This window comes from Indicator indicator, chromosome 13 (genome assembly GCF_027791375.1).
Source record: "Indicator indicator isolate 239-I01 chromosome 13, UM_Iind_1.1, whole genome shotgun sequence".
NCBI lineage: Eukaryota > Metazoa > Chordata > Aves > Piciformes > Indicatoridae > Indicator > Indicator indicator.
In genome coordinates, this window is record NC_072022.1 from 19,800,577 (window position 1) to 19,827,874 (window position 27,298).

The 27,298-nt window shown below is 55.1% G+C and overlaps 3 protein-coding genes across 3 annotated transcripts in view; all 3 read left to right on the forward strand.

The window, feature by feature from the left end:
* DIS3L2 (DIS3 like 3'-5' exoribonuclease 2) overlaps positions 1 to 17,512 on the forward strand; it is a 199,835-nt gene extending 182,323 nt beyond the window's left edge. The window contains exons 16-22 of the mRNA XM_054385907.1: positions 7,070 to 7,253; positions 8,413 to 8,499; positions 12,957 to 13,104; positions 13,382 to 13,512; positions 13,747 to 13,851; positions 14,567 to 14,668; positions 17,333 to 17,512. Of these exons, the coding sequence (XP_054241882.1) occupies positions 7,070 to 7,253; positions 8,413 to 8,499; positions 12,957 to 13,104; positions 13,382 to 13,512; positions 13,747 to 13,851; positions 14,567 to 14,668; positions 17,333 to 17,431 (856 nt within the window). The 3' untranslated portion in view covers positions 17,432 to 17,512. The remainder of the gene's footprint in view (positions 1 to 7,069; positions 7,254 to 8,412; positions 8,500 to 12,956; positions 13,105 to 13,381; positions 13,513 to 13,746; positions 13,852 to 14,566; positions 14,669 to 17,332) is intronic.
* A 1,269-nt stretch (positions 17,513 to 18,781) lies between these two features.
* On the forward strand, positions 18,782 to 22,667 carry LOC128970513 (intestinal-type alkaline phosphatase-like). The gene is made up of 11 exons (XM_054385742.1): positions 18,782 to 18,794; positions 19,877 to 20,011; positions 20,202 to 20,317; positions 20,530 to 20,704; positions 20,810 to 20,982; positions 21,056 to 21,190; positions 21,269 to 21,335; positions 21,455 to 21,593; positions 21,692 to 21,900; positions 22,043 to 22,159; positions 22,381 to 22,667. Exons 1-11 carry the CDS (start codon positions 18,782 to 18,784, stop codon positions 22,665 to 22,667), a joined length of 1,566 nt encoding a protein of 521 aa, XP_054241717.1.
* Positions 22,668 to 23,421: 754 nt separating this feature from the next.
* LOC128970514 (intestinal-type alkaline phosphatase-like) lies at positions 23,422 to 26,606 on the forward strand. The gene is made up of 11 exons (XM_054385744.1): positions 23,422 to 23,491; positions 24,046 to 24,162; positions 24,278 to 24,393; positions 24,642 to 24,816; positions 24,951 to 25,123; positions 25,211 to 25,345; positions 25,437 to 25,509; positions 25,595 to 25,727; positions 25,831 to 26,024; positions 26,154 to 26,264; positions 26,350 to 26,606. The coding sequence occupies exons 1-11, from the start codon at positions 23,422 to 23,424 to the stop codon at positions 26,604 to 26,606; spliced, it is 1,554 nt and encodes a 517-aa protein (XP_054241719.1).
* The last annotated feature ends 692 nt before the right edge of the window (positions 26,607 to 27,298 follow it).

The following is a 27,298-nucleotide window of genomic DNA, read 5'->3' on the forward strand; positions in this document are numbered from 1 at the left end:
TCCCCTGCATTTGTGTTGGAGGCATCTATTACTGGAAAGGCACCATTGCTAATAAAAAGGGCATTCATTATACCCCAGAAAGGGAGTTCATTAGAGGGAAAAGGCATTCTAGCTTAGGAAGAAATGAATCTAAAAGTGCCTCAGAGCTGCTATTCTCATCAAGTTTCAATGTTAACAGTTTTAACCAAGAGCTAATTGAGCAGTCTCAGAAAGTGGAGTAATTCCATTATTCAGCTATGCTTTGTTCAAGGCTACCACTAGCTGCGAAAGGAGCACAAATTACTCTCATTCAGCCAGGAACCACCAGCATTCTTGCCTTTTACTACTTTTTCTTTAAAAAAAAAAAAAAAAAAAAAAAAGTAGGGCTTTTGGTCATTTGGCAGCTGTCATTGGCAAAGGCAGCTCCATACCAACACTGCACAGCTCATATGTAACGCTGCAGGCCAATTTTTGGGATAACAGGGGATTTGATTTTCAGAACTCTTTCAGCAGGAGTGCTGTTCCAGAGGGGACAGCTGAAGATGCTCCTGTTGGCTAGGCAGAGTGTCACCAGGAAGACAGCGCACCGTTCTTGCAGGATTTTGCGTGAAAAAGAGCCATCAGAAGCTCCAGTCCAGCCAAAAAGCAGGATTCTGTCATTGGCTCTGCTCTCAGGGGATGCAGGATTAGCTAATGTTGCTTTTAGAAGAGCTTTTATAGAAACCTCTCAAGTTCCTTTGCTTCATGGAAGAGCTGTAATCAAAAATAAACGTACATGATTTAAAGAAAAGAAGAAAAAGTTGTGCCACATCCAGCAGTCTTTGGATTTAGTGCTCTGCAGAGAGCTTCTTGGTTGAACTCTGCTGCTGTTTCTCTCCCACTTCCCTTCAGCTGCTGCTGCTGTTGGATGTGCACAGGACTGTTTGCAGCCTTTAGTGGAAGGTGACTTTCTCTTGGTGAATGCAGCAGGATTTAGAGTCCCATTCCCAGGAGGTAGCTGTAGATCTCTTATTTGTTATGAAATGCACTGCAGCAATAATCCCCTTCAAGCCAGTGGAGAGCAAGGGCTCTCAGCAATGTACTGCCCCTAGCAAGGGGATGCCTATCCATCAGTGTTGTCTGACCTCTCTCAAACACAAAAACTTTTCTCAGCCCTGGACTCCCGTAGCACTACTTGCTTCAAACACAAACCGAGTGTAATGGTTTGGAAGCTATGCTGTCCTAACCTTATTTGGATCCAACATGGAGCTGAACACCTGAAGCAAGCACACAGCTAGGGGATGAGAGACCTTGAATGGTGGTTGAAGCACAAACCCACACTGAACCAGGATAGTAAACCCCTCTGGAGATGGGAAGGAATTTGAGCACCTAAAGCCCTGTTTGCTGTGCAGGAGGGAGCACGTGCTGTGAGGAGCAGATGAGAAGGAGAGGAAAAGATGGAATTTTGTAATTGGATAGCAGAAGAAAGTTTGGTAACCTTTGCAGAAATCGTTTGGTCACATTTGGCTCAAGTCTGAGAAGGTGGGAAGATGTTGGGATTTATCTAGTAGTAGCTCACCCTACCAGAGGGACCACTGTTGGAAGGAGACTCAGTGCCCAGCTTAGGACAGTTCAACTCTGTATGATTGGGAGCAAGTGAAAGAGACACCAACTTCTCCAGGCTGGCAAAGGCAAAACAAAAAAAATCAAAGAATAATTTCATTTCGAAAAGACCTTTAAGATTATCGAGTCCAGCCTTTATCTAACTACCAAGTCTGGTGCTAAACCATGTCCCTTAACACCACATCTCTGCATCTTTTAAACATCTCTAGGGATGGTGATTCAACCACCTCCCTAGGGAGCCTATTCAAGTGTTTGATGACCCTTTCAGTGAAGAAGCTTCTCCTGAAACCCAATCTAAACCTCCCCTGGTGCAGCTTGAAGCCATTTCCTCTCATCCTATCACTTGTTACAAGTGCCTGCCATGGGAGACCTGGGCAGTGTTTTGGGTTTATCTCTTGAGTCCACAGCTCAGCTAAGAGAACACTTCCAATGTCTGCACACACTCGGTGGTTATGTCTTGCAGGAGAGGATGGAGGTGAAGAAGAAAGCATGGGGGAAGAGCCATGCTCTTCTTTTCAGCCCTGTCTTGCTGCCATTTCATCTGAATGCTCCAGATCTGTTTCACTGGTGGAACAGCAGATGTTTTTTGTGTCACTTTGCTTTAACCAAGCTGCCTGCCTTCTTCCTGCACTTACTGGATTGCAAACAAAGTGCTCCTTGTCTCTCCCTTGCAGCCAACCTTGCTTAGCTAATGTCATTTGTCAAGTTAATCAGGGAGAGTGGGTACTTCCATGGCTGCTATATAGCCTGGCTGCATTGCCATGGAGACAAGCATCCAAACAGGCATTTCACTTGCCCTGCTTCACTCTGCAGAGGTTTGGCAGGAGAAACCAATATTTGATTTGCTGTCCAACAACCATCTTGTTGAGGATGTGAGTGTTTTTTCAAGGTTTGGGGAGGCTCTAGCTAACCTTTTACAGAGCAAATAGTAATGCTGCTACTAAAGCAATTCTAGAGTCTGAATGTGCAGCTCCTCTTCCTATGTCTCATGGATGTTTAGCTCTGGTAGGAGCTGTGAGAGAGGAGTTACAGTCCAGAAACTTGAGTTGAGGGCTGCCATCAAGATGTCACGAGTCCTCTTCAACTGGATGCTTTCATAAACGTCTGTTGCCTACAGGAGCTGTGAAGAACATGGCAGATACTCTGAAAAGCACCAAACCCGGTGTTTAAGAGAATCTCAGGAGTCTGAAATCTCCCCAGCAGGCAGCGGAGTTTAGCAGCCAGCATGCCTCGATTACATTTGAAACTCTGTGCCTTTGCAAACCATACACTCCAGCTGACCTCTTGCATAAGACAGGCTATAGAGTTTCACCCAGCAACTCCTGCACCAAGCCCATAACTCATAAGCAAAGTCTGGAGATTGAAAGAGCCGGCAGAAGGTACTTGTGTATGTTACAGAGCTCACAAACCTTGCCACCCCTCCCTCTCCTCCCTCTTGCATGTGTAGACGTTCTGTGGTGCCTCGAAGAAACGCTCTCTGCTGCAGCCCCGCTCAGCAGGACAGCCAGGATCTGCAGGCACCTACAGCAGGGACAGCCACCTGCTAATCCCCAGCTCTCTCTGTGGGACAGCGGAGGAAACCTCGCACCAGCACAGAAAGGGCAAAAGTTCAGATCAGATTGTTTATGGGATTTTATGGAGCTGGGAGCCAAGGATAGCTCAGCTAATCCAGAGGAAACTGTAGTGATGGCGTTCGAATGCCTTTCACATGGGATCCGTTCAGCGTGCTCACATGGACCAGCCTTTCTGTCTCCATTTTTTTAGCCATGAAATATTTTTCTTTGCACTCCTGTCTGCCAACCACCCTGAGCCAAACTCCGAGCTAGGCTGTTTTAAGAAAAAAGAAAAACCCCAAAGCCTCTTGTCATTTGACCTGCCGGCAAATTAGCAGGGCTTCAGCACAGCTCCCAGCAACACCAGTGCCAGGCACTGGTCTGGCCCCCAGCCTCCGCTCCCACCTACCCCAGTATCCATTGCTTTCCTTCAGGCTGCAGCTTAGTGCTTGCTGAGCTGAAGCCCTGCTGAGGACACTAACTGAAAGTGCCCCTAGAAGGCCATGTGGGAAGGGCAGGAGGGCAGCAGCTTTGTTGTGCCATCCTTGCTGGCTTCATGGCCTGTCCCAGCCCTGGCTCATCCTCCTGAGACTCCAGCATCCCATGCAGGCTCAATGAGAGCCCCTCTTGAGAATGCAGTTTTCTTTTTAGGTGCACTGAGGCCACCACATTCAGCTGTTTGGTGCAGATCTTGACTCCCTCCTTGTGTCCTGAGACACAACCCATAGAGGTCACCTTTCAAGGAAGGCCCAAGGACCCCATGCCAGCCTTGTCCCATGTGTCCACCTGTGTAGCTGGGGCTAGCACTGGAAATGCCTCTCCTTTTCTTTGCACCAAGGCCCATGGGAAGAAGTAGTTCTGCCTTCTGCGGCCCATGCTGTTTGCTGTGCCTTGTCACAGGCTGGCTTGGGCAGAAAGGTCTTCCCAGGTATGAGCACAGGCTGGCATAGCCTCACGTGTCATCTGCAAGCATGGCAGCTGGCTGAGAGATGGTGGGTCCACCCACACCCAGGAGATGGGGATGGCAGTGCCATAGCCCACTGGGGGCTACTTACTGCCCTGCCTTCGCACCCCTTGGTGCTGTGCAGCCAGTGCCCAACGCCATTGGCCCATGCTGTCCCACAGCCCCCCAGTGCCAGTGGCTGTAGAGGGACCGATGTTGCCATCTGCTGGTTTAGCTGCACAGGAGCAAGAGCTTGTCACTGGTGAGTCCCCCCTCACCAGTGTGTAGTGACCCTGCTCCCACACCAGGCTGCAAGAACATTGCCCACCCCCTGAGCCAGCCTTTCGCCTTCTGGCAGCATCTGGCAGGTGTTTGAGGGGACAGGATGGGTGGCCCATTCCCACCCCTTCTTCCCACACTGCCCATGCACAAGAGTGTCCCTCCTGCTTTCCCAAGCAGGAAAGTCTCCCAGAGGACATTGGCCTCTGGCACAGTGTCCTTTGGGAGAACCCACGAGGCTCTTATCGAGAGAGCTCCTTCCCATAAAACGTTTCCACTGCTGATTAGCATCATCAGGTGCTTATTCCTCCTCTGCACTTGCCTTTGTTTCCTTTCCCTTTCAAGTTCTTGGCAAGCCCTCCTGGGCTGGGCAGGTATGCTGCTGTAGCAAGTACTCTGGGAGCACAGTACCCTGCACATCGCACTGGGCCAGTCTCCCCAGTGACAGCTGGGTCTGGGAGCAGCAGGATCCCCAGATCCAGCCCTGCTTCCCCAGCCAGCCCTGCAAAATTGCTGCTTTGCCTGCAGGGGCTGAGTGACAGCTCGCTCAGGCATTGCATGGAGCATGAGGTTACTTCTGTAAATCTATTATCTCTTTTGGCAATTAACACCAGTTAGGAGCCCTGGGAATACATGCAGCAAAGAGCAGGAAGCCCAGTTAAGCACATCTCTCTGCTTATCTAAGCCCAGTTAAACAAGTCTCCTGTGGCAAATCCCTGCATCTGGTAGCACAACCTATAAATGCTCCAGTGATGATCTCTAGTGCTGGGATTGCTTTTCATTTAGGAAGGGCAGGTCCTGCCTCACCAACCTGATCTCCTTCTATGATCAGGTGACCCCTCTGGTGGACATGGGAAAGGCTGTGGATGTAGTCTACCTGGACTTCAGCAAGGCCTTTGACACCGTTCCCCACAGCAGACTCCTGGCCAAGCTGACAACCTGTGGCTTGAACAGGAGCACTCTGTGCTGGGTTAGGAACTGGCTGGAATTGCCAGACAAGCCCAGAGAGTGGTGGTGAATGGTGCCACATCCAACTGGAGGCCAGTCACTAGTGGTGTCCCCCAGGAGTCAGTTCTGGGCCCCATCCTGTTCGATATCTTTATTGATGATCTGGATGAGGGGATTGAGTCCATCATCAGTAAATTTGCAGATGACACCAAGCTGGGGGCAGGTGTTGATCTGTTAGAAGGTAGAAGGGCTCTGCAGAGGGACCTTGACCAGCTGGACAGATGGGCAGAGTCCAACATGATGGCATTTAACAAGTCCAAGTGCCGGGTGCTGCACTTCGGCCACAACAACCCCATGCAGAGCTACAGGCTGGGGTCAGAGTGGCTGGAGAGCAGCCAGGTGGAAAGGGACCTGAGGGTACTGGTTGACAGCAGCTGAACAGGAGCCAGCAGTGTGCCCAGGTGGCCAAGAGAGCCAATGGCATCCTGGCCTGCATCAGGCATAGTGTGGCCAGCAGGAGCAGGGAGGTCATTGTACCTCTGTACACAGCACTGGTTAGGCCACACCTTGAGTGCTGTGTCCAGTTCTGGGCCCCTCGATTTAAGAAGGACATTGAGAGACTTGAACATGTCCAGAGAAGGGCAACAAGGCTGGGGAGAGGTCTCAAACACAAGCCCTGTGAGGAGAGGCTGAGGGATCTGGGATTGTTTATCCTGGAGAAGAGGAGGCTCAGGGGTGACCTCATTGCTGTCTACAACTACCTGAAGGGAGGTTGTAGCCAGGAGGGGTTTGGTCTCTTCTCCCAGGCAACCAGCACCAGAACAAGAGGACACAGCCTCAAGCTGTGCCAGGGGAGGTGTAGGCTTGAGGTGAGGAGAAAGTTCTTCATGGAGAGAGTTGTTAGATGTTGGAATGTGCTGCCCAGGGAGGTGGTGGAGTCACCATCCCTGGAGGTGTTCAGGAGGGGATTGGACGTGGCACTTGGTGACATGGTTTAGTGGTCAGGAGGTCTTGGGTGACAGGTTGGACTTTGATGATCCTTGAGGTCTTTTCCAACCTTACTGATTCTGTGATTCTGTGTGATTCTTTGCAGCATGTAGCCTGGAGATTTCCATTCGGTGTGTGTACATCCAGAGGTGGAGGGTGGGTGGCTCACCCAGCCTGGGATGGGATGCCCTGAGCAGTCTGTGGGTTGCACGCAGGAGCACACAAAGTCCTTGCATCACCTGGATGCCGGAGGCAGCCCTGCAGTGAGCTGTACTGGTCTGCTCTGCTTGGGGTCCCTGTGGCATCCTGCTCTGGGTGGAAGCCCGGCTGGGGCAGTGCTCAGTGACTGGGCTTGACCACACATGTCGAGCTCGGGATGGGGGAGCGAGCAAGACTGTTTTCTCTGGCCCAGGAAGACAGCAGTGTGTGTTTGTTTTCTTGCACAGCGTTTGTTTTGCTTTTCAAGCGTTTCAGGAGATAAAATGACCTAAAGGGAGATTATTTTATCCTAATTTAGCTGTCAAGTTATTACTGACTTCTGCTTGTCTGTGCCAGCAGGGTGGCTTGCTCTGAGTCCCCTAGGAAACCTCAGCTAGAAAGTGAGAATTTGGGGGGGACTTGCTGTAGTCTCACATATTATCTGTGTTTAGAACAGCAACTACAAGCTGCTCCCCCATCTTCCCATGTCATATTAGCTCCCATCACTATAGACTGGTTTGGCTACCCAGGGGACTTTCCTCTCTAACTGGGGCTTGGGGTTGTTTTTGTCGTGCTGCAGGCTGGTGGAAGAGTTCATGCTGCTCGCGAACATGGCTGTGGCCCATCAGATCTACCACTCCTTCCCCGAGCAGGCCCTGCTTCGCCGCCACCCCCCACCCCAGACCAAGCTACTGAAGGACCTCATGGAGTTTTGCAACCAAGTTGGGCTCAATATCGACTTCAGCAGTGCGGGGACCCTGCACGTGAGTGCACTGCCCTGGCAGGGAACGGGGCCATGGCATAGTTTCACAGTGTGTGGTTTATTCCCTGTCCCCCTCTGCCTAAGAAGATTTGGCAACTATCCCATGCCAAAACAAGACACCTCATTTACTCACTCTTGACCATATTAGGGCTGGTCAAGTGTGGCCTAGCCTGTGCCATTCAGCCATGTTGTACACAGAGCTTAAAGCAGGGCAGAGGGGACCTTGCAAGTGACCCCAGCACAGCCCTCTCTGCAATGGAAAGGATCTTCCAGCTCAGGAGCACTCACTGGGACACCCAGATGTCCTTACTCTGCCTTCTCTTGGCAGGTCCTGGGCAGAACATTTGCACATAGAAAGGTAGCTCTGTGAAGAGGTGTTTCTGTATGGGCTGCTGAAGGTCCCAGGGAGGGCAGGGTGGGGAGCATGGTGACTGGGAAGGACTGGGGAGCGGTGCTGGGAAAGGTCAGACATAGCCAGCACAGGAGGTATCTGACCGATCCTCTGCTGAGCGTGTCCTGAGGCTGAACTCCAGCTGAACAGCAGAGCACAGGTTCCAGGATTTTCTTTACTTGCAGCAACTGGACTGTGGCTAATCCTCTGTTAATCCCAACCCTGCTGGCCTCCCGCACGCCCCTCCGTCAGCTGGGAAAGCTCTCCCTGCTTGCTGGCTGCACTGAGGCTATGTCAGCAGACACAAGGCTGCACACTCAGCTCCTCTTCTGCACTTTGAACCCTCCAGCCCTTCCTTGCTGCTAGCCCCGGGCGGTAACCTCCTGTATCCGTATCTCCCCAGAGTCCCATTAGTCCATGCACTGAAGCTCTCAAAAGCTGGGTGGGAGCCAGGCACAGGTTAGGAAGGGTCTGTGAGTGCTCTCACAATCTGTGCATTGAGCTAGTGATCTCTGTGCCCTGAGTGCTCCCTGTCCTGACCCTAAGAGATGGGTCAGTGCTCAGAAGGACTCTGTGTGTAGGCCTGTTGGAGCTGCTGGGACCATAGCAAAGCCCAGTTTCATGTGCACTTTCTGGTTTGCAAGAGGATTTGCAGGAAAAGGAGGAATATGGCTTTGATGAGCTGCTGTTTTCCCCAGGAGGGTCTGCCTGGGTCCCCCTACCACCACAGCCTGCCTACACTGAATGCTGTCTCTCTTTTCTTCTCCAGAAAAGCTTAAATGAAACATTTGGTGCTGACAAATACTCTGAAGCCAGGAAAGAAGTGCTGACCAACATGTTCTCCAGGCCCATGCAGGTGAGAAGAGCATTGGGTTGTCAGACACATCTGGCTGTAGCCATCTGCTATGTCTCCATCTTCTGCCCTTGCTCCTTCTGTTTTTTACAAAGAGGAAGAGTGAATGGCCCCAGAGCATGGTGCTGTGGGTCTGCCAGCAGCTTCCCCCAGTGCATCCAGCCACATGCTTCTGGCAGTGGGCATACCCTCTGGGCAACAGAGCTTCACTGGCTAGCAGGGGCAGGCTGAGTCTTTCCTTGCCCCTTGTAGCACTCCTGTTATTACTAATCAGGGTGTTCCACCTTGAAGCTGCACATGGGATGTTAGCAGAGTCACAAGGACACAGCCTGTTCTGTGAAGAGCTGGTAGTGAGCTCCATGGTTCATGTGTGTGCCATTTCTTCACATCCTGGTGTCCCAACTGGTCCAAAAAAAAAGGAATCAAAGCTGGGGATGATGTAGGGGTGTGGAACTGACCATAAACACAGTCTGGTATCTAGACACAAGCTCATTGAATCAGAGAAGCTCTTAGAAACCCTTTGGTCTCCTTCCAGACCATGAGATCTGTGAAGGTCTTTGCAATGTGCTGATCGCACTGATGGTCATGTTTGGAGCTTTTGTAGCTCAGGACACTTATCCAGGTACTTATCACCATCAAAAAGAATGTTTGTGAAGCATCTGCCTTTCTATGTTTGCAGCTGGGCATAGCACAGCCTCTTCTGAGGGAAGTCCTACCCCACAGGGAGAGGGGGCATGTTCCTGAACCGGCCTCTCTGCTGTGGCCTGCTTATCACTGCAGGAACGATTCATCTTCCCAACATCACTCATTTGACTGTCATTCTTCTAATTAGCTTATTTGCTCCATTTACTCATTAGCAGTTGCCTGAAGTCCTGCTGTACTTCCGTGACTTAATGCTTGCTTGAAAGTGGGACTGGGGACTGAAGCCTTTTAGTAAATCACCTCCTCATCTGTGTCTCCAGCTCAGGAGAGCTGCTTTCTAAAGTGCAGGAAGCGTCCTCTGAAGCTGGCCGTGTTGTCCCAGATCCTGTGTCCTGCTTTTGCCTTGTCCTGGTCTCTTCTGTCACATCTTCCTTTTCTGGTGGAAGGTGCACTGGTGACATGAATTCCTTGGCATCCCTCCCTGGTCCTGCTGATTGTGACACAAGCCTGGGCTTTGCCAGCAGCAGCATGTGGAGCAAGCCTGGCTGCTGGCCAGGAGGGATGAGCAAGGAGAAGGCAACTCAATTTTGAAGTGGCACCAAGGAGGTGGCTTTGTGGGACCTACTGGCTTATGAGATTTTCCCTCTGTGGTTTCATGAGACTGAGGATGGGTGTGCTTTGAGATACCTCCCAGTGGCTTGTGTTGAGATTCATCCCTGTGAATACAGAATAGATCTGTGTGTTAAAGAGATACCGATGTTTTGTCTTTGCTGAGTAGATACCACACAGAGAACTTGGAGAAGAAGGAAGAGGAATTTTTAAAGGATCTTTCATGAAATGATTTTGGCAGGAACTAGACCAAGGTGCGCTGTGCAGTCCATTTGTGCCTGGCAGACCTACTGTCTGGCATGCTCCCATAAGAGGCAAAACCCAGTTCACAGCTGAGCCTGTGAGCCCTGCAGAGCAGCCTGTGTCTGGATGGCGAGCAGCATTCCCATCTGCCAGCACTCCACAGCAGGATGGTGCTGCTACCTGTGATGGGCAGCTTTCACTATTGGAAGTGGTGCACGAGCCAGAGCAGCAGAAATCTGTCTTGATCCTGGGGTGAGCTTGTGCAGTTGGCCCTTTGCTGAACTGTGGTTCAGTTTATAAATGGAGTTTGAGATTTGCCCAGGTGAGCAGATGCTCTTTAAGGCTGCTTTCCAGTCTGATTCAGGATGTGCTTACAGTGCTGGATCTGTATGATCTCCAGTGTGTAAGGAAGGACCACAGCACTGCAGGAGCCAGAGACATCAATGTTGCTCTCTATGGTGTCCCTTAGAAAGGGCAGGCAGCTGCCAGGTGGAAGGAGCCTTCCCTAGGAGGAGGACTTTTTGCTGTCTGCCACCACTGTTAGCATGGATCGAAGAAACAGCCCCATCCTGCTCGTGTCCCTGGATGTTGTGGTCCTTCATGGGGGAGAAAGACACATCTGAGTCTTGACAGCTGGGGAGCACAGCCATGCAGAGGAGCACAGCCATGCAGAGGAGCACAGCCATGCAGGGGCCCACGCTGGTGTCCAGGGCTGAGCCGTTGCTCTGACAGATGGCATGGTGAGACTGTCTGGTCAGTCACCTCAGCTCCCAGTGATAAAGCTGGTGTAAAGGAAGAAGGCTGCAGTTCAGTGACCCAAAACAATCTGCCCACTGGTCACACCAAGCCTGTGCCTTCCATCTTTGCTGCATGCTGGTGGTCAAGACATCAGCCTCTTGGAGCAGGAGGGAGGTAGGAAGCAACTGGTAATGCATGTGTCTGGGGGAGTGCCTGGATCGCTGTGCCAGGAGCCTTGTAACAGCTGAAGGAGCAGTGATGTACCATTTTTCAGGGGCTCAGTCACTCGGGGATTCAATCTGTCCATGAGAGTAAAGCTGCCTCTGGTTGACTGGGGCTGATTTATTTCCAGGCTCCTTGCAATTCTTTGGGGATTGTGGCAAACCCTGAGGATTTGAGACCACTTGTGTGTCAAAGCTGTTAATGAGAAAGCATCTGCTTTATACGAGGCTGCTGTCCCTGGGTAGGACTCTGACGGTGCTGAGGATGAGCATCAGATACGTGTTGGACTGGTCTCTGTGCAGTGTGCAACCTTACCACAGCCCAGAGGACTAGTTTTGCTATGCTGCCCAAGCTGCTGCCTACCTCAGTGAGGGTCATGAGCTGCCAAAAGAGTGTCAAAAATGGTGCTGGATCCAGCAGTGGCAGGGTTTGGCCAACACATCCATCAGGAAGAAGCAAGCAGCATGCCACCTTTAGCATCTTCTCTAACTGGAGACAAGCCCAAGCTGCTGCCTACCTCAGTGAGGGTCACGAGCTGCCAAAAGGGTATCAAAAATGGTGCTGGATCCAGCAGTGGCGGGGTTTGGCCAACACATCCATCAGGAAGAAGCAAGCAGCATGCCACCTTTAGCATCTTCTCTAACCGGAGACAAGGCAGGGGCTGCCCTACACTGCTGGGCATAGGGAATTGGAACAGGGAAGAAAGCCCCAGTGGCTTTCTCGTAGAAGGGATTTTTGACCTGTGCTCTGCTCTCTACCTACCTGGTATTGCAAGCACCTTCCTCCCTCCTACCCAGGAGCCTGGCATAAGTGCCCGTAACTCCCCTGTGTAATTTCATGCTGTCTGTTTGCACAAGGGCACTTATCTCCCACAGCAGCATCCAGCACTCAGCGTGTCTCCCTGCCCGACCGCGCAGAGCCTTGTTCGGTGGGAGCTGAGCTAATTGAGTGGAGTCCGTACTTCATGGAGTCCATCAGAAACAATTTAATGCTGGGTTGTGGAAATTGGCAGCTGCCACAGCTCCTATCCCAGCTCTTGGGTCTCATAATAAGGCCAGGACTGATGCTGCTTTTTTTAACCTCCTGTATTTACTTGCCCGGATCAGTGTGTTGCTGCTCAGCAGGAGCTGGCTGTGCTGCTGGGCTGGATAGCAGAGGATGCAGCTGCCCAAACCGTGGATCCCAGGACGGCTCTGTAATCAGAGCTGGCTACTCCTGTTTTCTTTAAGTCACTTGCTCTTATTTTTAAACAGGTTCACTCCATCGCCACTGTGCCGTGACCCTGCCACAACCCCCCTGACCCGTGCAGCCTACCCTCCCAGTCCTGTTGTTTTCCAGTCCCGGAGGGCTGGTGTTTCACAGATGTGCAAAATGCTCCAATGTGGATAACAGGGGCTGGAGTTCTGGCTGAAGAGGCTGCTGACTGGGGTGGTGCCACTGCAGCCCCAGCGCTGGCTTCGGCAGCCCTGGCTACTTGGCTTCCCAGCTGTTGTCATGGTTTGGAGCAGCAGGGATCACCGTGGGGCTGTCTGCTCAGTGAATGGAGGAGCCCCTAGTGCTCTTCAGTTAAACATAACGGGTATGCAGAACCTGCAGCCCAACTCGGAACCAAAGAGCCTGGCATAGGAGCTGGTTTGTAAGATCCCTTGTTGAGAGAGCATCTATGGGGGGCATAGGACAGGCTGGACTCTGCTTTGGAAGATGAGAGGATAGTGAATGAGCCCCAGGGCCTGAGCAGAAGCAGAAGCCTCCTTAAACTCCCTGTGTGACATGGAAATGGATGCAATCTGTGGGATCAGGCAGGGTCAGCTGGCAGTCTTTGCAGTGGCTGTGGCCTGTTTGCTCTCTGCTCAGTTCCCGCAGTGCCCACCTTGTCCTGCGCAGCCTGAACTGAGCAGCAGGTGAAGGACCCTCAGCTACTGGACTCTATCTTGCAGACACAGATCCTTCCAAGCTCATGCCACTATCCTTGCTCACACCCTTCCTTTGCTTCTCCCAACTTCCAGATGGCTCTCTACTTCTGCACTGGTGTCCTGGAGGACGAGACTCTGTTCCGCCACTACGCCCTGAACGTTCCCTTCTACACGCACTTCACCTCACCCATCCGCCGCTACGCCGACGTCATCGTGCACCGGCTCCTCTCCGCCTCGCTCGGTGGGTGCCACCTGCCTGCCTGCAGAGCAGCTCTGGGTGCTGGCAGGGGAGAGGGTGGCTGTGCCCAGCGCAGGCAGGGATCCTGGGATCCGGCCTTGCCTGCTGCGAGTGCTGGGCGCTTGGAGTCTGTGTCCCACAGGGCAGCTCCCTGGTATGTGGGTGCCCTCAAATAACAGGGACACAGAGGTGAGCTGAGCGTCTGGGTCTGGGGTACCATGGCATGGCTCTGCAGCAGGCAGGAGCGTGGGCATATCAGTGTCACTTGTCCCCTTCCCAGGTGCTAGCTCCCCCATCAAGATGGAGAAAGAGGCCATCCAGAAACAGGCAGATCACTGCAATGACCGGAAGATGGCTTCCAAGAGAGTGCAGGAGCTCAGTGCTGACCTCTTCTTCGCCATCTTTGTCAGGGTAAGAACCAAGACTATCTTCCCTCAAGGCATCTCTGAATTTCTGCATGAACACTCAGTCTGGATGCCACTGGGCAGGGGGCTGTATGGCTGCCCAGCTGGCCTTGGGGAAGGCAAACAGTGAGGGGATGCACTGAGCAACCACCAGAGCTCCAGGACCTGGAGACAATGGCACTACCCTTGGGGACAGCTGGCTGGGGGATGCCAATGTAGTGACGATCTTGTCTCTTGGCAGGAGTGTGGTCCTCTGGAGTCAGAGGCCATGGTGATGGGTGTCCTGGACGAGGCCTTTGATGTCCTGGTGCTGAAGTTTGGAGTCCAGAAGCGCATCTACTGCAATGTAAGTATTTCACCAGCATGAGAGTGCCAACGCTGCCTCACCAAAGAGGACTGCAGCAGCTTGCCATCATTAGAGTCAATGGCTGTCCTGGTACTCTTCTGTGCAAGCCCTGTAGCTGACAGTGCTGCACTTGAGCTGGCCTAACTGGAGGAAAGGGAGCCTTTGTGGGTTTTCTCCTCCATGCCCTGGTCCCAGGGAGGCACAAGGGGCAGGGTGGGTCTAAAGGAGCCCAGTCTCTGAGAACTGAGTCTCCTTGTTGTGTGTTGGGGGTGATCTGGTCTAGGTAAAAGGGAATAAAAACAGATTCAGCAGGACAAAGATGAACGCAGAGCTGAAGCAAGGAGAGGGAGCGAGGCTGGTTTTCATTTTGTTTAACCATAGAGCATCTGGGGCTGTGACAGCAGCACTGTGGGCCAGCACCTGTGGTTAGTGACAACATCTTCTCTTAATAACCTGGTTATATGGCCAGCAATGACACCTTTAAACAGGACACAGAGTGTGATAGATGGGGGGCTGGTGCCTCGCATCAGCCCCTGATTTACGTGCCAGGCACAGGCTCGCAGGCTGCTGCATCCCAGGTGTTGAAGACCTGCAGAGGCAGTGTGCCATGCAAAAGCAGCACCATCTCCATCCATAGGCAAAGTGGAGGGGTAGAGCTTGAGATGGGGACATTGTCAGGGTTGGGGGCTGTTCTCACCACCCTCCTTCCCTGTAGGCACTGCCCTTGTTGGGCTTCCACTTCCGAAAGATGGGGAGGAAGCCAGAGCTGACACTCATGTGGGAACCAGAGGAGCTGGAGCAGGAATCTGTGCCCCAGGTAAGACCCCCCAGCACAGGACAGGCTCACACACCATGGGGCTGGTGTGGAAGCTGTGTGCAACATGTGGATCCCATGATCTCTGCATGGACAAGTCTGGGAAGCAGAACTACTTTGCATGCTGTCAAGCCCTGCTTTCCCTTTGTGTTCCCTCCCCAGCGAGCCCAGACTCAGCCATTCAGTCCTTCCCCATCCCATCACTGCCCCCACATCTGACCCCTCCATGGACTTCAGACTCTGCCCTGCCTGCTGTGTGCCCTGCCTCCCAATTCAGTTTCCTCTAGGAATTGAATTAACAGGCTGTTTACTTCCTTCTTCCAGATCATTAATTAAGATGTTAAGTAAGATCATGCCTAAGGCAACAACAGTCTAGGCCCTTCCCCTTGTCTTGGCATCCCTTGCCCCTCACTGACAAGGCCCTTCCTTAAGGTTGCCATCTCTGTGACAAGGTTGAGACCCAGTTAGGGGGAGTTTTTAATGTTAGGCTTCCTGAGATGCAATGTCAAATGGTTTAACAGCTTCTGAAAATCTCTCCCTTGTGTCCCTGTCATCTATTAACTTGGTAACTCAATCAAAGGGAGCAATCACATTTGTCTGGCTTGATGAAGTGGTGCTTTTTTGCCAGCTTTTATCTGGCATCACTATCAAGTCACAGCTGTGTTGACTGCGCTGATCCCTGCCCGCTGCCTGGGTGGGGACAGGAGGCCCCGACCCCAACCTCTCCCTGCACCAACCCAGGGACTCCTTGCTTGAACCCATTTCCAACCAAGCCCAGCACAAGTCTTCCTTGTCCACCTTAAGGCTGGATGAAAAAGGCTCCCAATACAGGGCCAGGCCGACCCTCCCAGCTGCTAGGTACGTCCTGGGGTGTCCTTTCCTTCTCAGGGCAGGGGTGCTCAGAGCTGGCTGAGCTTCCCAGATGCTGCAGGTGTTTCTGTAAGGCCTCCTCCCCTTTGGAGCTGAGCTTTCCTTTCTCAGCTTGGCTCAGAGAAGCCCCCTGGGTGCAGCCCGAAGTGGCCTTAATTCCTTCTTTTCTCTAGGTATCATTTACACCGTAGTAGGGACCCTCATGAAAAATGATGCCCCAGCATGAGCAGTGCCCATTTTGGTTAAGCAAACACTTGGCAGTAGAGGAAACTCCTCCACAAACCTTCCACACCTCCTAAGAAAACATCAGAGCCCTCCTTTGGGAGCAGACTCAGAACTGTCCTCTGAACCAGCAGAACCAGCCCTAGCATGAGCCAGATCTCCAGGAGCAATGCTGAACTGTGGGAGATGTCACCCAGACACTTGGTGGCACCCAGCACAACCAGCTCCTGGCCCCATTGCTTGGCCTCTGCTTCTCAGCTTGGCCAAAGGGAAAGGCTGTGTGTGTGAAGCTGTGCAGGAGTCTGGGCAGGCTGTCCCTGCCATGGAGGGGAAGTGTTGCTCCCATCCCTCACTGAGCTCCAGAAGATGGCCAGGACCTCAGTGGGCATTACTCAGGGCTTGAGTATAAAGTGGATCTAAGACTTGTGAACTTGTGCTTGCTGTTCCCTGGGGATTCAGCAAAGAGATGAGGCAGGATTGCAAGGGAAAGATCCAGTAATCTCTGTCTGACTCCCTCAGACGTGAGGGGCTGCCCCATGGCCACCACCCCCATGCTTGTGCCAACTGGGGCAGGCATGGGGCTGGTGCAAGGTGGCCAGTGGCTATCTGGGCAGCAAAAGGATTTCCCTGTGGTTTGCTCCTTGCTGGGCACTTTGTGTTTAAATCTCAATGAGATTTCCTCTCTGAATGATTAATCTGGAGTGGCCTGCACTGGATGAGCTGGGAAGGGTTTGACAAGGTTATGCCAATGGCTCTGTGCCCACCTCTCCTTGCAAGCCAGCCCAGAGCAGATGGCCTCATCCAGCCCTGACGCAGCGCAGGGTTTGGGGATGAGCTGCAGCAAACAAACTCCCCAAATGCCTGGCCATGGCCCCAGGGCAGCCCCTTTCCAAAGTCCCAAGCAGCCCCCATCCCATTAACTGTGCTTCATGGATAGACCTGATCAATGCTTTATGCATTGCACACAATTGCATGAAGAGATGGAGTCAGAGGTGGGAACGGGCAGAGGCACGTTCCTGAGCAGGACAGATTGATTTTCTGAGGTCTTTATTCCCTTGTGTCTCTCTCATCCATCATGCTCCCTTCCCAGCTCTCCTCTCACTGTGCAGGCATAGGGGAGTCATTCTCTCCTTGCAGGATGCAGAGAAGCAGCTCAGCATCCTGTGGAAAGCCCTTCTCACTGCTGCTCACCGTTGGCACTTGGCTGGGTTTTTTGTTTAAGAGACACTGTGCCTTCTCTCACTGGAGAAGGGAGACATGGGCAGGCTTCGGGAGGTTGGGACCCAAAGCTGAGGGTACAGTCACCCATGTGTCTTCCCAGATCATGCTGAGAGCAAGAGTGGGGTCTGATCAGGCTGGAATAAGTGAGGTTGTTTTAGGAGGCTCATTTTGGTCAGTTTGGGTTCCCAGGCTGGCTTCATACTGCCCTTGAAGATGCTGTGTCCTGCCCCATTCCCCAGCTCCTGATGGGTGCCACAGTAGATGCAGCAAAAGCCAGTGCAGCTCTAAGCAAATCCCCGTGTGATGCCACCTGAAAAACCCTTTCCTCTTTTGTCTTGCTCTCCCTTGCTAAAGGTGATCACCATTTTCACGCTGGTGGAGGTCGTGCTGACATCGGACGGGGTCCCGCTGAAGTACAGTGCCCTGCTCAAGAGACCAAGCTCAGAGAAGTGAGCACCCCGGGCTGTGTGTGCTCCCCACTGCCAACACTTGCTCACCTCCCAGGCCCCTCACCAGCACCTGCCAAGGACAGAGGACCCACAAGAAGTTCAGGGTTTTGAGTTTTAAAACTGATGCTGTTTTATTTCTGTTTTTGACTTTAACTCCATCTGGGAGTGGGGCTCTGGACTTGAGCCTGCTTCAGGCAGAGTATTTCTACTCTTGGATATTTTTAGCTTGATGCTTGCCTTGTTTTTTTTTTTTCTTCTTAAAGCAGCAGTGCTGGTCTCCAGCAGTTGGGTGTCCATGGTGAGGGCCAAGTGGGGACACATGTCCCCAGCAGTGGAGAGGGGCTAGCTCCACCACCCCAGGTGGGATGTGGGGGGCTGTGGGGCCATGCAGGAGGGTTTCTCACAGGGTCGTGTGTCATATAATAAAAGCTGAGTCAGCATCTGTGGAGGGGGCTCACACAGTTGGGTTTTTTTTTTTTTTTTGTCTCCTCCACTTGCCCTGGCTGGGAATCACAGTAACAGTTCATCTCCAGACAGCCTCATGCCCTTCTCTGCCTCTCCTTGCCTGGATGTTCTGAAGTTGAAATGGCCTCAATGCCTTTCCCAGCCCCAGAACACGCTCAGCCCAAGGATGTGGGGGACCTGGGGGTTTGGGTGGACATGTGTTCATGGCTCCTGCTCTGGCAGTTAATCCCTCAGTCTGAGCCTTCATCAGGAGTCACCAGGTGTCTCCTTCAGCCCCTCACACCCTGGCCTCCAGCCTAACCCCACTCAGGGATTCTGCAGCACCATGTCCTTGCTTCTCCCTGCCTCCCAAGAGAGCATCCAGCCCCTCTGCAGTCTCCAGGCACCTATGCATGCTCCCCATCTCCATGTGCCCCACCCACACCATGCAGGGTGTCTGCAGGGGCTTGGGCTGCCCCAGCAGTGGGGTCAGGCAGGCACCAGTGGTGGCTGGTGGAGGAACTGACGTCTGGTGAAAAGGAGTGGATCCGTCGTGCCAAGGAAGGAGAGAGCTCTGCTTCACTTTGTCTCATCAATGGTGACCCAGAGTGGGCCCTGGTATGGACATGTCTGCCCTTTGCAGGAGCCAGGAGCTGGGCAAACCCAGGCTACCCAGCTCAGGATGGGGGATTGGGCCCTTTGCTGGGTCAGGGTGGGGTACAACACATTCCTCAGGAGCTGGCAAGCTGTGAAAGCTGTCCAGGGTTACCTGCAGGCTCCAAGGGTTGTGCTGTTGGTAGTGTCCTTCCAGATGGCCTGGGGCAACCATGTGTGGACATCCTCTTTGCACATGGAGCAGCTGAGAGCAAGCTGGCCTGTAGCAGGTACCTCAGTATGCAGGTGTGCTAGCATGGGCTGCCTCGGTTTGCCCAGTGTTTCAGGCACCAACTGATGCACTCAGGTGCTGACTGTGTCCCCTGTGTTAGAGGACCCAAGGACACTGACACCAAGGGCAAGATGTCCTCCCTCAGCCCTGTATCCCTCTCCTCGGATTTCTCTCAGGGAAAACAAGGCTGATCCAGCTAGGCCCAGCCCAGCTTGTCTGGAAAAACAGCACTTTGCCCTGGGCCCTCCCTGCTGCTCCCCAGTGTCCTGCAGGCAGCTGTCCCCATTCAGCTGGGGGCCACCAGCTGCCCTGGTCCTCAGGGATGGGCTGGAGGTCTTCCCTCACTGGTGGGGGCAGGGATGGCCCCAGGCAGGACTGGGGGCACTGGGAGGGCCCTGGGCAGGGCTGGAAGATAGTCCCTGAATGTTATCAGCCCATCCTCTCACCCGCGGCGGGGCTCAGCCCTCCAACCAGGCAGGGAAGGGCCATAAAGAGCTGTCCCCCTGCCGCGGCCAGAGGCGCATTCAAGGAGGAACCAGGGTGGGCAGCATGGGGTGGCCGTTCTCCCTTGGAACCTGCCTTCTCCTCTCCCTCCTCACCCAGCTTGCTGCTGCAGCCTCAGGTGACAGGGGACATGTGGGACAGGGTGGGTAGAAGCCCTTGGTGGGGGGTGCTGGGACTGGTGCCACCTCTCTAGGGATCTCTGGGAATCCTGCTGCCTCCTCGGGTGATCCCAGCAACGGCAAACCCTCCCGGCCACTTCAGGGTGGTTTGAGACCCCAGCCTTTGATGGGGCCCACCAAAGCAGGCCCTGACCCCATCCCCCCCTCCAGACCCACTTCTCCCTCATCCCCTGGGAGTGGCTTTTGGATCAGGCAGCACCTCAGGCACCTCATCCCCTCTGCCGAGAGGCACGAGGGAACTTCCTGCCAAACTGCCTCAGTTTACCCCTCTGCAGATGGGTTCTGGGCTGTGCTGGGGTTGTCAAAGACCAGGCTGATCTCCATGGAGGAGGCTCAGAGCAGCTAAAGTTGCCTTGAGTGGAGATGACCACACTGGTCCCAGGGATAGTTGCCCCTTGGGATCCAGAGGGTGCCCAGTGATGCTGCCCTCCCCCAGCCCTGCTTTCACCTCCAGATGCTGAGAAGACCCCTGGCTACTGGAACAAAGGGGCCAGAAGGAGGCTAGAGCTGGCCCTGGCATTGCAGCCAGCAGCACGGAGGGCAAAAAACATCATCCTCTTCATGGGTGACGGTGAGTCCCTGGAGTCCCAGCCAGCCCCTGCAGCTCCATGGCTCAGCTACAGCCAGGGAATGTAGCTGATGAGAAGACACAGCCAGTGTAGGTCCTTTCCTTCCTGGCTGGCCCATGGCAATGGCTGGGGAGGGCTGGACTGCCCCTGGCCCAATCCCCTTGGCACTCCATGGCTCTGCCATGCCCACAGGTATGGGGCTGCCCACTGTATCAGCAGCTCGGATCTACAAGGGGCAGCTGGCTGGAGGCTCTGGTGAGGAGAGTGTCTTGGCCATGGAGACCTTTCCCCATGTGGCCCTGGCCAAGGTGAGTGAGGCAGAGGCAGGGGGTGGTGGTGCTGCCCCTGGCCAAGGTGAGTGGGGCAGAGGCAGGGGGTGGTGGTGCTGCCCCTGGCCAAGGTGAGTGGGGCAGAGGCAGGGGGTGGTGGTGCTGCCCCTGGCCAAGGTGAGTGGGGTAAGAGGCAGGGGGTGGTGGTGCTACCCCTGCCCAAAAACCCACTGGCACCTGCTTGCTCCCAGACCTACACCATTGACCGGCAAGTACCTGACAGTGCTGGCACAGGCACAGCCTACCTGTGTGGGGTGAAGTCTAATGCCAAGACACTGGGACTGAGCGGGGCAGCCATCTATGGCAAGTGCCGCACCACGTTTGGCAACGAGGTGGACTCCATCCTACACCGGGCCAAGCTGGCAGGTATGGGGCAGCAGGAATGTCTGTCAGAGAGCCTGGCATTGCACATCCATCCCATGCTACGTAGGAGCTGGGCAGGCTCCCTGTAAACCCTTGCCTGTACTGCAGGCAAGTCCGTGGGCATCGTGACAACCACACGGGTGCAGCACGCGTCCCCCGGGGCAGCCTATGCCCACTCAGCCAGCCGGACCTGGTATGCCGATGCCAACATGCCTGGGGAGGCGCTGCGGGATGGCTGCAAGGACATCGCCTACCAGCTGGTGCACAACACAGACATCAACGTGAGCTGGGGAGCAGGTATGGGAGGGAGGGAACACCGGGAATTTTGGGATGGTCTGCTGAGCTTCCCAGCAGGTGATCCTGGGCGGTGGGCGGATGTACATGACCCCCAAGTGGACCCCAGACCCTGAATACCCGGAAGACTCGTCTCAGAATGGCACCAGGAAGGATGGTCTCGACTTGATTTCTGAATGGCTGAGTGACAAGCAGGTACCGCACCAGGCAAAGGGGCTGTAACTGTGGGCATGTGGCACGTGCTGGTGGCACTGGCTCTGTTCTTGCTGGCAGGGTGCCCACTATGTCTGGGACAAGAAGGGCCTGGATGCAGTTGATGACTCTGTGAGCCACCTGATGGGTAAGAGCATCACTGCCTGCACCACTAATATTGCTGCCTCCTCCTCCTCCCTGCTCTGGGGTTGCTGACAGTGGCATGAAGTAGCACTGGCACAGACTCCCCATGCCCTGCTCCTCCAGGCCTCTTTGAGCCCAAGGACATGAAGTATGAGCTGAACCGCAATGCCTCCACGGACCCTTCCATCGTGGAGATGACGGAAAAGGCCATTCGCATCCTGCGCAGGAACCCCAATGGCTTCTTCCTCTTTGTGGAAGATGAGTAGCCCTAGGCAGGCAGCATGGCTTGGGCTGGGCTGGGCTGGGCTGCAGGTCTTGGGAGCAGGTGGGCATCGCAGAGGACCAGGGAGAAAGTGACAGCCACATTCCTTGTGCAGGTGGCAGGATCGACCACGGCCATCACAGTGGCCAGGCCAAGCAGGCGCTGATGGAGACTGTCATGCTGGACCGTGCAGTGGCACGGGCAGGCGAGCTCACCTCCCCCTCCGACACCTTGACTGTGGTCACAGCTGATCACTCCCATGTCTTCACCTTTGGGGGCAACACACTGCGTGGCACCTCCATCTTTGGTGGGTCTCAGGGAGGGGTAGTGTGCCTGCCTGTTCCCTCCTCCCCATTTTGCTCCCACCAAAGGCTGAGCTGGCCAAGGTGGAGAGCTGGGGAGCAGGACCTGGCCGAGACAAGGAGTGACGATGTCTTCCTCTGTGCCAGGGCTGGCCCCCAAGAAAGCCAAGGACAAGCGAGCCTACACCAGCATCCTCTATGGTAATGGGCCTGGCTACAGCATCCGCAATGGGGGCCGCCCAGCTGCCAGCCTCCCTGCCGCAGGTAGGAAGCTGCTGGGGATGAGGTGGGGCATGGGGTCCCTGGGGGCAGCACCCCAGAGGCAAAGTCACTGGGGCTGCATGGGGTCCCAGTACCACCATGTGGCTCGGGAGTCCCGTGGCAGGAATCACCCTGATGCCAGGGTGATGAGAGCTGCCCTCCATCTCTGAGATGAGTAGGGCAGCCTGCTAGCCCCACACCCATTTCTCCTGACCCTCCTGCAGAGGACAAGGACTACAGGCAGCAGGCAGCTGTGCCCCTGGAGACGGAGACCCACAGCGGAGAGGATGTGGTGGTGCTGGCCCAGGGCCCCATGGCTCACCTCTTCTACGGGGTGCAGGAACAGCACTACATCGCCCATGCCATGGCCTATGCTGCCTGCATTGAGCCCTACGCAGCTGAGCCTGGGTGTGGGGCAGCCCGCAGGGCCTCTCATGGAACCCAGTGCTCCTCACAGCCCCTTCTCGCCCTCCTGGCCCTCTGCATAGTTGCCCACCTGGTGGGCAGCTGAGAGCGTCTGGCCAAGCCTCACTTCAACCTAAGCTGCTTGGGCTACCCCAGTGAGCGGCTTGGCAGCTGGATTCACACTGTGGCCAGGACCAGAGGATGCAATAAAGCACAGGTTGTTCTTCTCCGTGGTGACTTGGGTTTGCAGCAGTTCTCACCCTTTAAGATGTCTCATACCTCGGTTTCTCCAGATGGCAGTGCCTCCTAGTTTCTCCTGTGACCATCACTGGAAGCCATGGGATGAAGGAGGTGATGAAAAGAGGGTGAGGGGAGGCCATGCCCTCCTCCCTCAACCCCCCCGCTTTGATAGACTGGGCCACAGTACACAAGGACTGGTACCTTCCCAGCAAGGACTAAGCAAGGAGCAGGGCAGAGAGCAGGGCTGCTCAGGGCATGAGTGGCTCCTGTTGCCTCAGGTCCAATGCTCAGTGCTGTCTGTGGCACCCCAGGCCAGGGAGTGCCCCTGCCTGGCATCACAGCACTGTAGCTGGGGCAGGCAATGATGTCCATCCTCTTGCCCTCTGTTTGCACCCCAGGTCTGTCCATTCTCTAGCAGCAGTTACGTAGTGTGCCAAGAACGTGCCAGCAACCCAGCCCCGTGGCCTTTGTGCTGGCTTCCTAGGAAGATATCTCAGGCTATCAGAGATGTGACGAACCCCTCCACACACCCTGCAAGGGCTGATTCCAGTCCAAAGTTCCTCCCCAGGTCTGCTAGAGTTGCAGACACTGCCAGTGACACCAGTCTACCGGATCTCACCATGCATTTCCTGGCACTCTTCACCCTCTGCCTGGTCCTCTGGGCAGAGCTCAGCACTGCTGTCATCCCAGGTGGGAACAAGGATAGGGATGGGTGCTGGGCTGGCTGCAGTGGGTGCCTGGGGAAGTGGGTCACACAGCAGGGCACCAGCCTGGCTGGCCTCAGGGGAAGTCTGGGGAGACGAGCCAGGGGCTGCCCAGCTCTGCAAGGGTTACAGGGGGTTACTCCTGCTTTTCTGGACTCCTTAAGCCAATTTTCCCTTCTGGGGTCAGGCTCCTGCTTGTTTCTGGGCTGGAAGGGTCTGTGGGAATTGCCTGTAGCCTTCACCCCAACCATGGATTTGATTTCATCCCACCTGCCAGAAAACTCCCCATCATGTCCATTTTTGCTGCCTCCCTCCCTCCCTGTCCCAGGACTCCTGTGCCATGCTTTGGGTGTAAGCCCACATGAACTTCCCCTATCCCAAGCAGTACCCAGACCCGTTCAGGCCATGTTAGAGGTGGCCCCAGCATGAGAATTCCCAGAGAGTGAGTACCTGCCAAAGATGTGGGTGCCCCGGGAAGGCAAGTGTCTCAGGGATGCAGGTGCTGGTGAGCTGGAACTGATTGGTACTGCCTTGTCCCAGCGGAGGAGGAGGATCCATCCTTCTGGAACAAGCAGGCAGCTGCAGCCATCGAGGCCTCCTTCAATCTTCAGCCCAGGATAAGCCAAGCCAAAAACCTTATTCTCTTCCTTGGGGACGGTGAGTCCCACTGGCATCCCCAGTGGGCAGGCTGGCACGGCTAGTGCCCTATGGAGCAGGATGCAGGGAGAGCACCCGGTCCATAGAGTGACCAAGACACTTTCTTCTTGCCCAGGATTTGGGATATCCACCATCACAGCCACTCGCATCCTGAAGGGGCAGGAGCAGGGGAAGCTGGGCCCTGAGACTCCCCTTGCCCTGGATACTTTCCCTTACTTGGCTCTCTCCAAGGTAAATCTCTGCCACACTGGGCACAGGGCTAGCATGATGCTGGGCGTGGAGCCAGAGAGATGCCCATGGGCTTGCTGGCACAGAAGCACCCCAGGGATGCACATATGGGGTGCACAAGGTCTCTGCCCAGCCCTTGCTTGACCTCAAGTGTGCGAATGAGCACAGCAAGGGTCACTGGGTGTGGGGCATCTCACTGTGTGCCTCTGCCAGCCATGACCTTCCCTGAACCCAGCACCTATCCTTGGCAGACGTACAACGTAGACCGGCAGGTGCCCGACAGCGCAGGGACAGCCACAGCCTACCTCTGCGGGGTGAAGGGCAACTACCAGACCGCAGGAGTGAGCGCCGCCGCCCGCTACCAGCAGTGCAAAACCACAGCGGGCAATGAGGTCACCTCAGTGCTGGAGCGAGCCCGCAAAGCTGGTAACAAGGGGCACAGGGCTGGGGGAACCCCATGAGGACAAGGGTTGGCATGCCAGGGGCTGCCCCACTGTGAGCATCCCAGGGCTTGACCCCGCACCAGCCTTCATGGGGCCTGACGGGTGGGGGTGCGGCAGGGAAGGCGGTGGGCATCGTGACGACGACGCGGGTGCAGCACGCCTCCCCCTCGGGGGCCTATGCCCACGTGGTGAACCGCAACTGGTACTCGGATGCCGACATGTCCAAGGGGGCCCGTGACGAGGGCTGCAAGGACATCGCCTGGCAGCTGGTCCACAACGTTGACATCAATGTGAGCACTTGTACATGTGAGGGAGCGGCAGAGGGAGACCCGCTCCAGGCACCCCCACTAATACTGCACCCATCCTGTCCCCTCTAGGTGATCCTGGGAGGTGGTCGTAAACACATGACCCCTAAGGGGACACCAGACCCTGAGTATCCCAGCTACCCATCTGAGAACGGGACACGTGAGGATGGGAATAACCTCATTAACAAATGGCTGGAGGAACGGCCGGTGGGTGATGTGTCAGGGACAGTCCTCTGCCCACTGCCCTCAGGCACAGGGCTGGGCACCTGCTCTAGCTCCCTCTGGGGTTTGCCTGCAGCATGCTCGCTATGTCTGGAACAAGACGGAGATGCTGGCTGCTGCTGCGGACCCTGATGTGCAGTATTTGATGGGTAACAAATGTCCCATGGAGTGGAACCTGACAGCCACTGGGACACATGCAGGCACTGAGGCTGTCCCCAACACATCCTCTTCTAGGTCTCTTTGAACCTGCAGACATGAAGTACAACCTGGAGCGTAACACCACCCTGGACCCATCACTCACTGAGATGATGGAGGCAGCCATCACCATCTTGAGCAGGAACCCCAATGGCTTCTATCTCTTTGTGGAAGATAAGTCGGGGCTGGTGCCCCTGGGGTGGAAGAGGTGGGGGTGGGGGTAAGGGTTGGGGATGCTGCCATTGGTCCCCAGCCCACCATGGGTACCCATCTGCAGGTGGTAGAATTGACCAAGGCCACCACAGCAGTGAAGCCCACAAGGCACTGACCGAGGCAATAGAGTTTGACTCTGCCATCGAAAGGGCAGGCACCCTGACAGATGAGGGGGAGACCCTCACCGTCGTCACCGCCGATCACTCCCACGTCTTCTCCTTCGGTGGCTACACGCTGCGCGGTTCCTCTATCTTTGGTAGGGCTCTGCCTGGCTGCTGAGGGTGGAGCACAACCCTGTGCTGGGTGCTGCCAGCTCTGGCTGCATCCAGAGGGATGATACAGGGCATTCTTGGCTGATTGTTCCCCTTGGCTGCCCCCTCCCCAGGTCTGGCCCCCGGCAGTGCCGCTGACAAGAAGAGATACACATCCATCCTGTACGGGAACGGGCCAGGCTACCCAGGCACTGACCGGCCCAACGTGGATGAGGACACAGCTCGTGAGGGCACAGGGACCACGATAGGTGGTGGGACAGGGCTGGGGGCCACTGCCACTCCCCTCACTACCTTCTCTCCCCTCTCCAGATAGGTATGGCTACCAGCAGCAGGCAGCTGTGCCACTCGACTCTGAAACCCACAGTGGGGAGGACGTTGCCATCCTGGCCAAGGGCCCCATGGCCCATCTCTTCCATGGCGTGCAGGAGCAGACCTACGTGGCCCACGTGATGGCCTATGCTGCCTGCCTCGAGCCCTACACCGCCTGCCGCCAGCGTGACTCTGCCCCTGGCACTCGTGCAACCCCTCTGGCCCTGCTGCTGCCCACCCTCCTCCTCTTCCACTGACCCCATGGCTCAAGGTCATCCCACAGGCACTGCTGGACCCTCGTTTCCCTCCTCCCCATAGCTGTGGCACCCACAGGTGGATGGTGGCTTTTTGGAGCATCCTTGGTCTGGGGCACCGAATCCTGAATATGAGTGGGCTCTGTGCCACCCACATGGGTGGACATGGAGCGTGAGGCTGATGGGACAGGTGTGTAAGTAGGGTGTAGGTGCCCATGCTGTGCAGGCAGGGCTGGGGGTGCTGCCCACTGCTGCCCATCCCATGCCTGGCATGTCCAGTGCTTTATTGACCAGAAACAGCAGCAAAAAATACAGCAAGTGTCCATGTTCCTGCGCTCCTGAGGCAGGCTGGCATCACCCAGCCCCAAGCTCTGCCAGCTGTGCCAACCCACTGGCAAAGCTGATGTGGGCACAGGATGGGACTGGCATAGGGGATGCTGGGGAGAGCACCAAGCAGCAGGAGACTTTTGGTGTGGGGCAGCCCTGTGGTGTCTGATTCACTGTTCCTGCCTTGACCAGTGCTGGGCTGGATGTGGTAGGGCTGGGTGAAGGATTTGGGGGTGGACAGAAAAGGGGGTATGTGGGTGCTTGGAGGATGCCCTGCATGTTGCCTAGTTCCTCGATGGAGACTCGGGGACCCTAGTTTTCAGGGCAGGGGGAAGAAAAGGTGGGGCAGGAGCTCATGCCCACTCCAA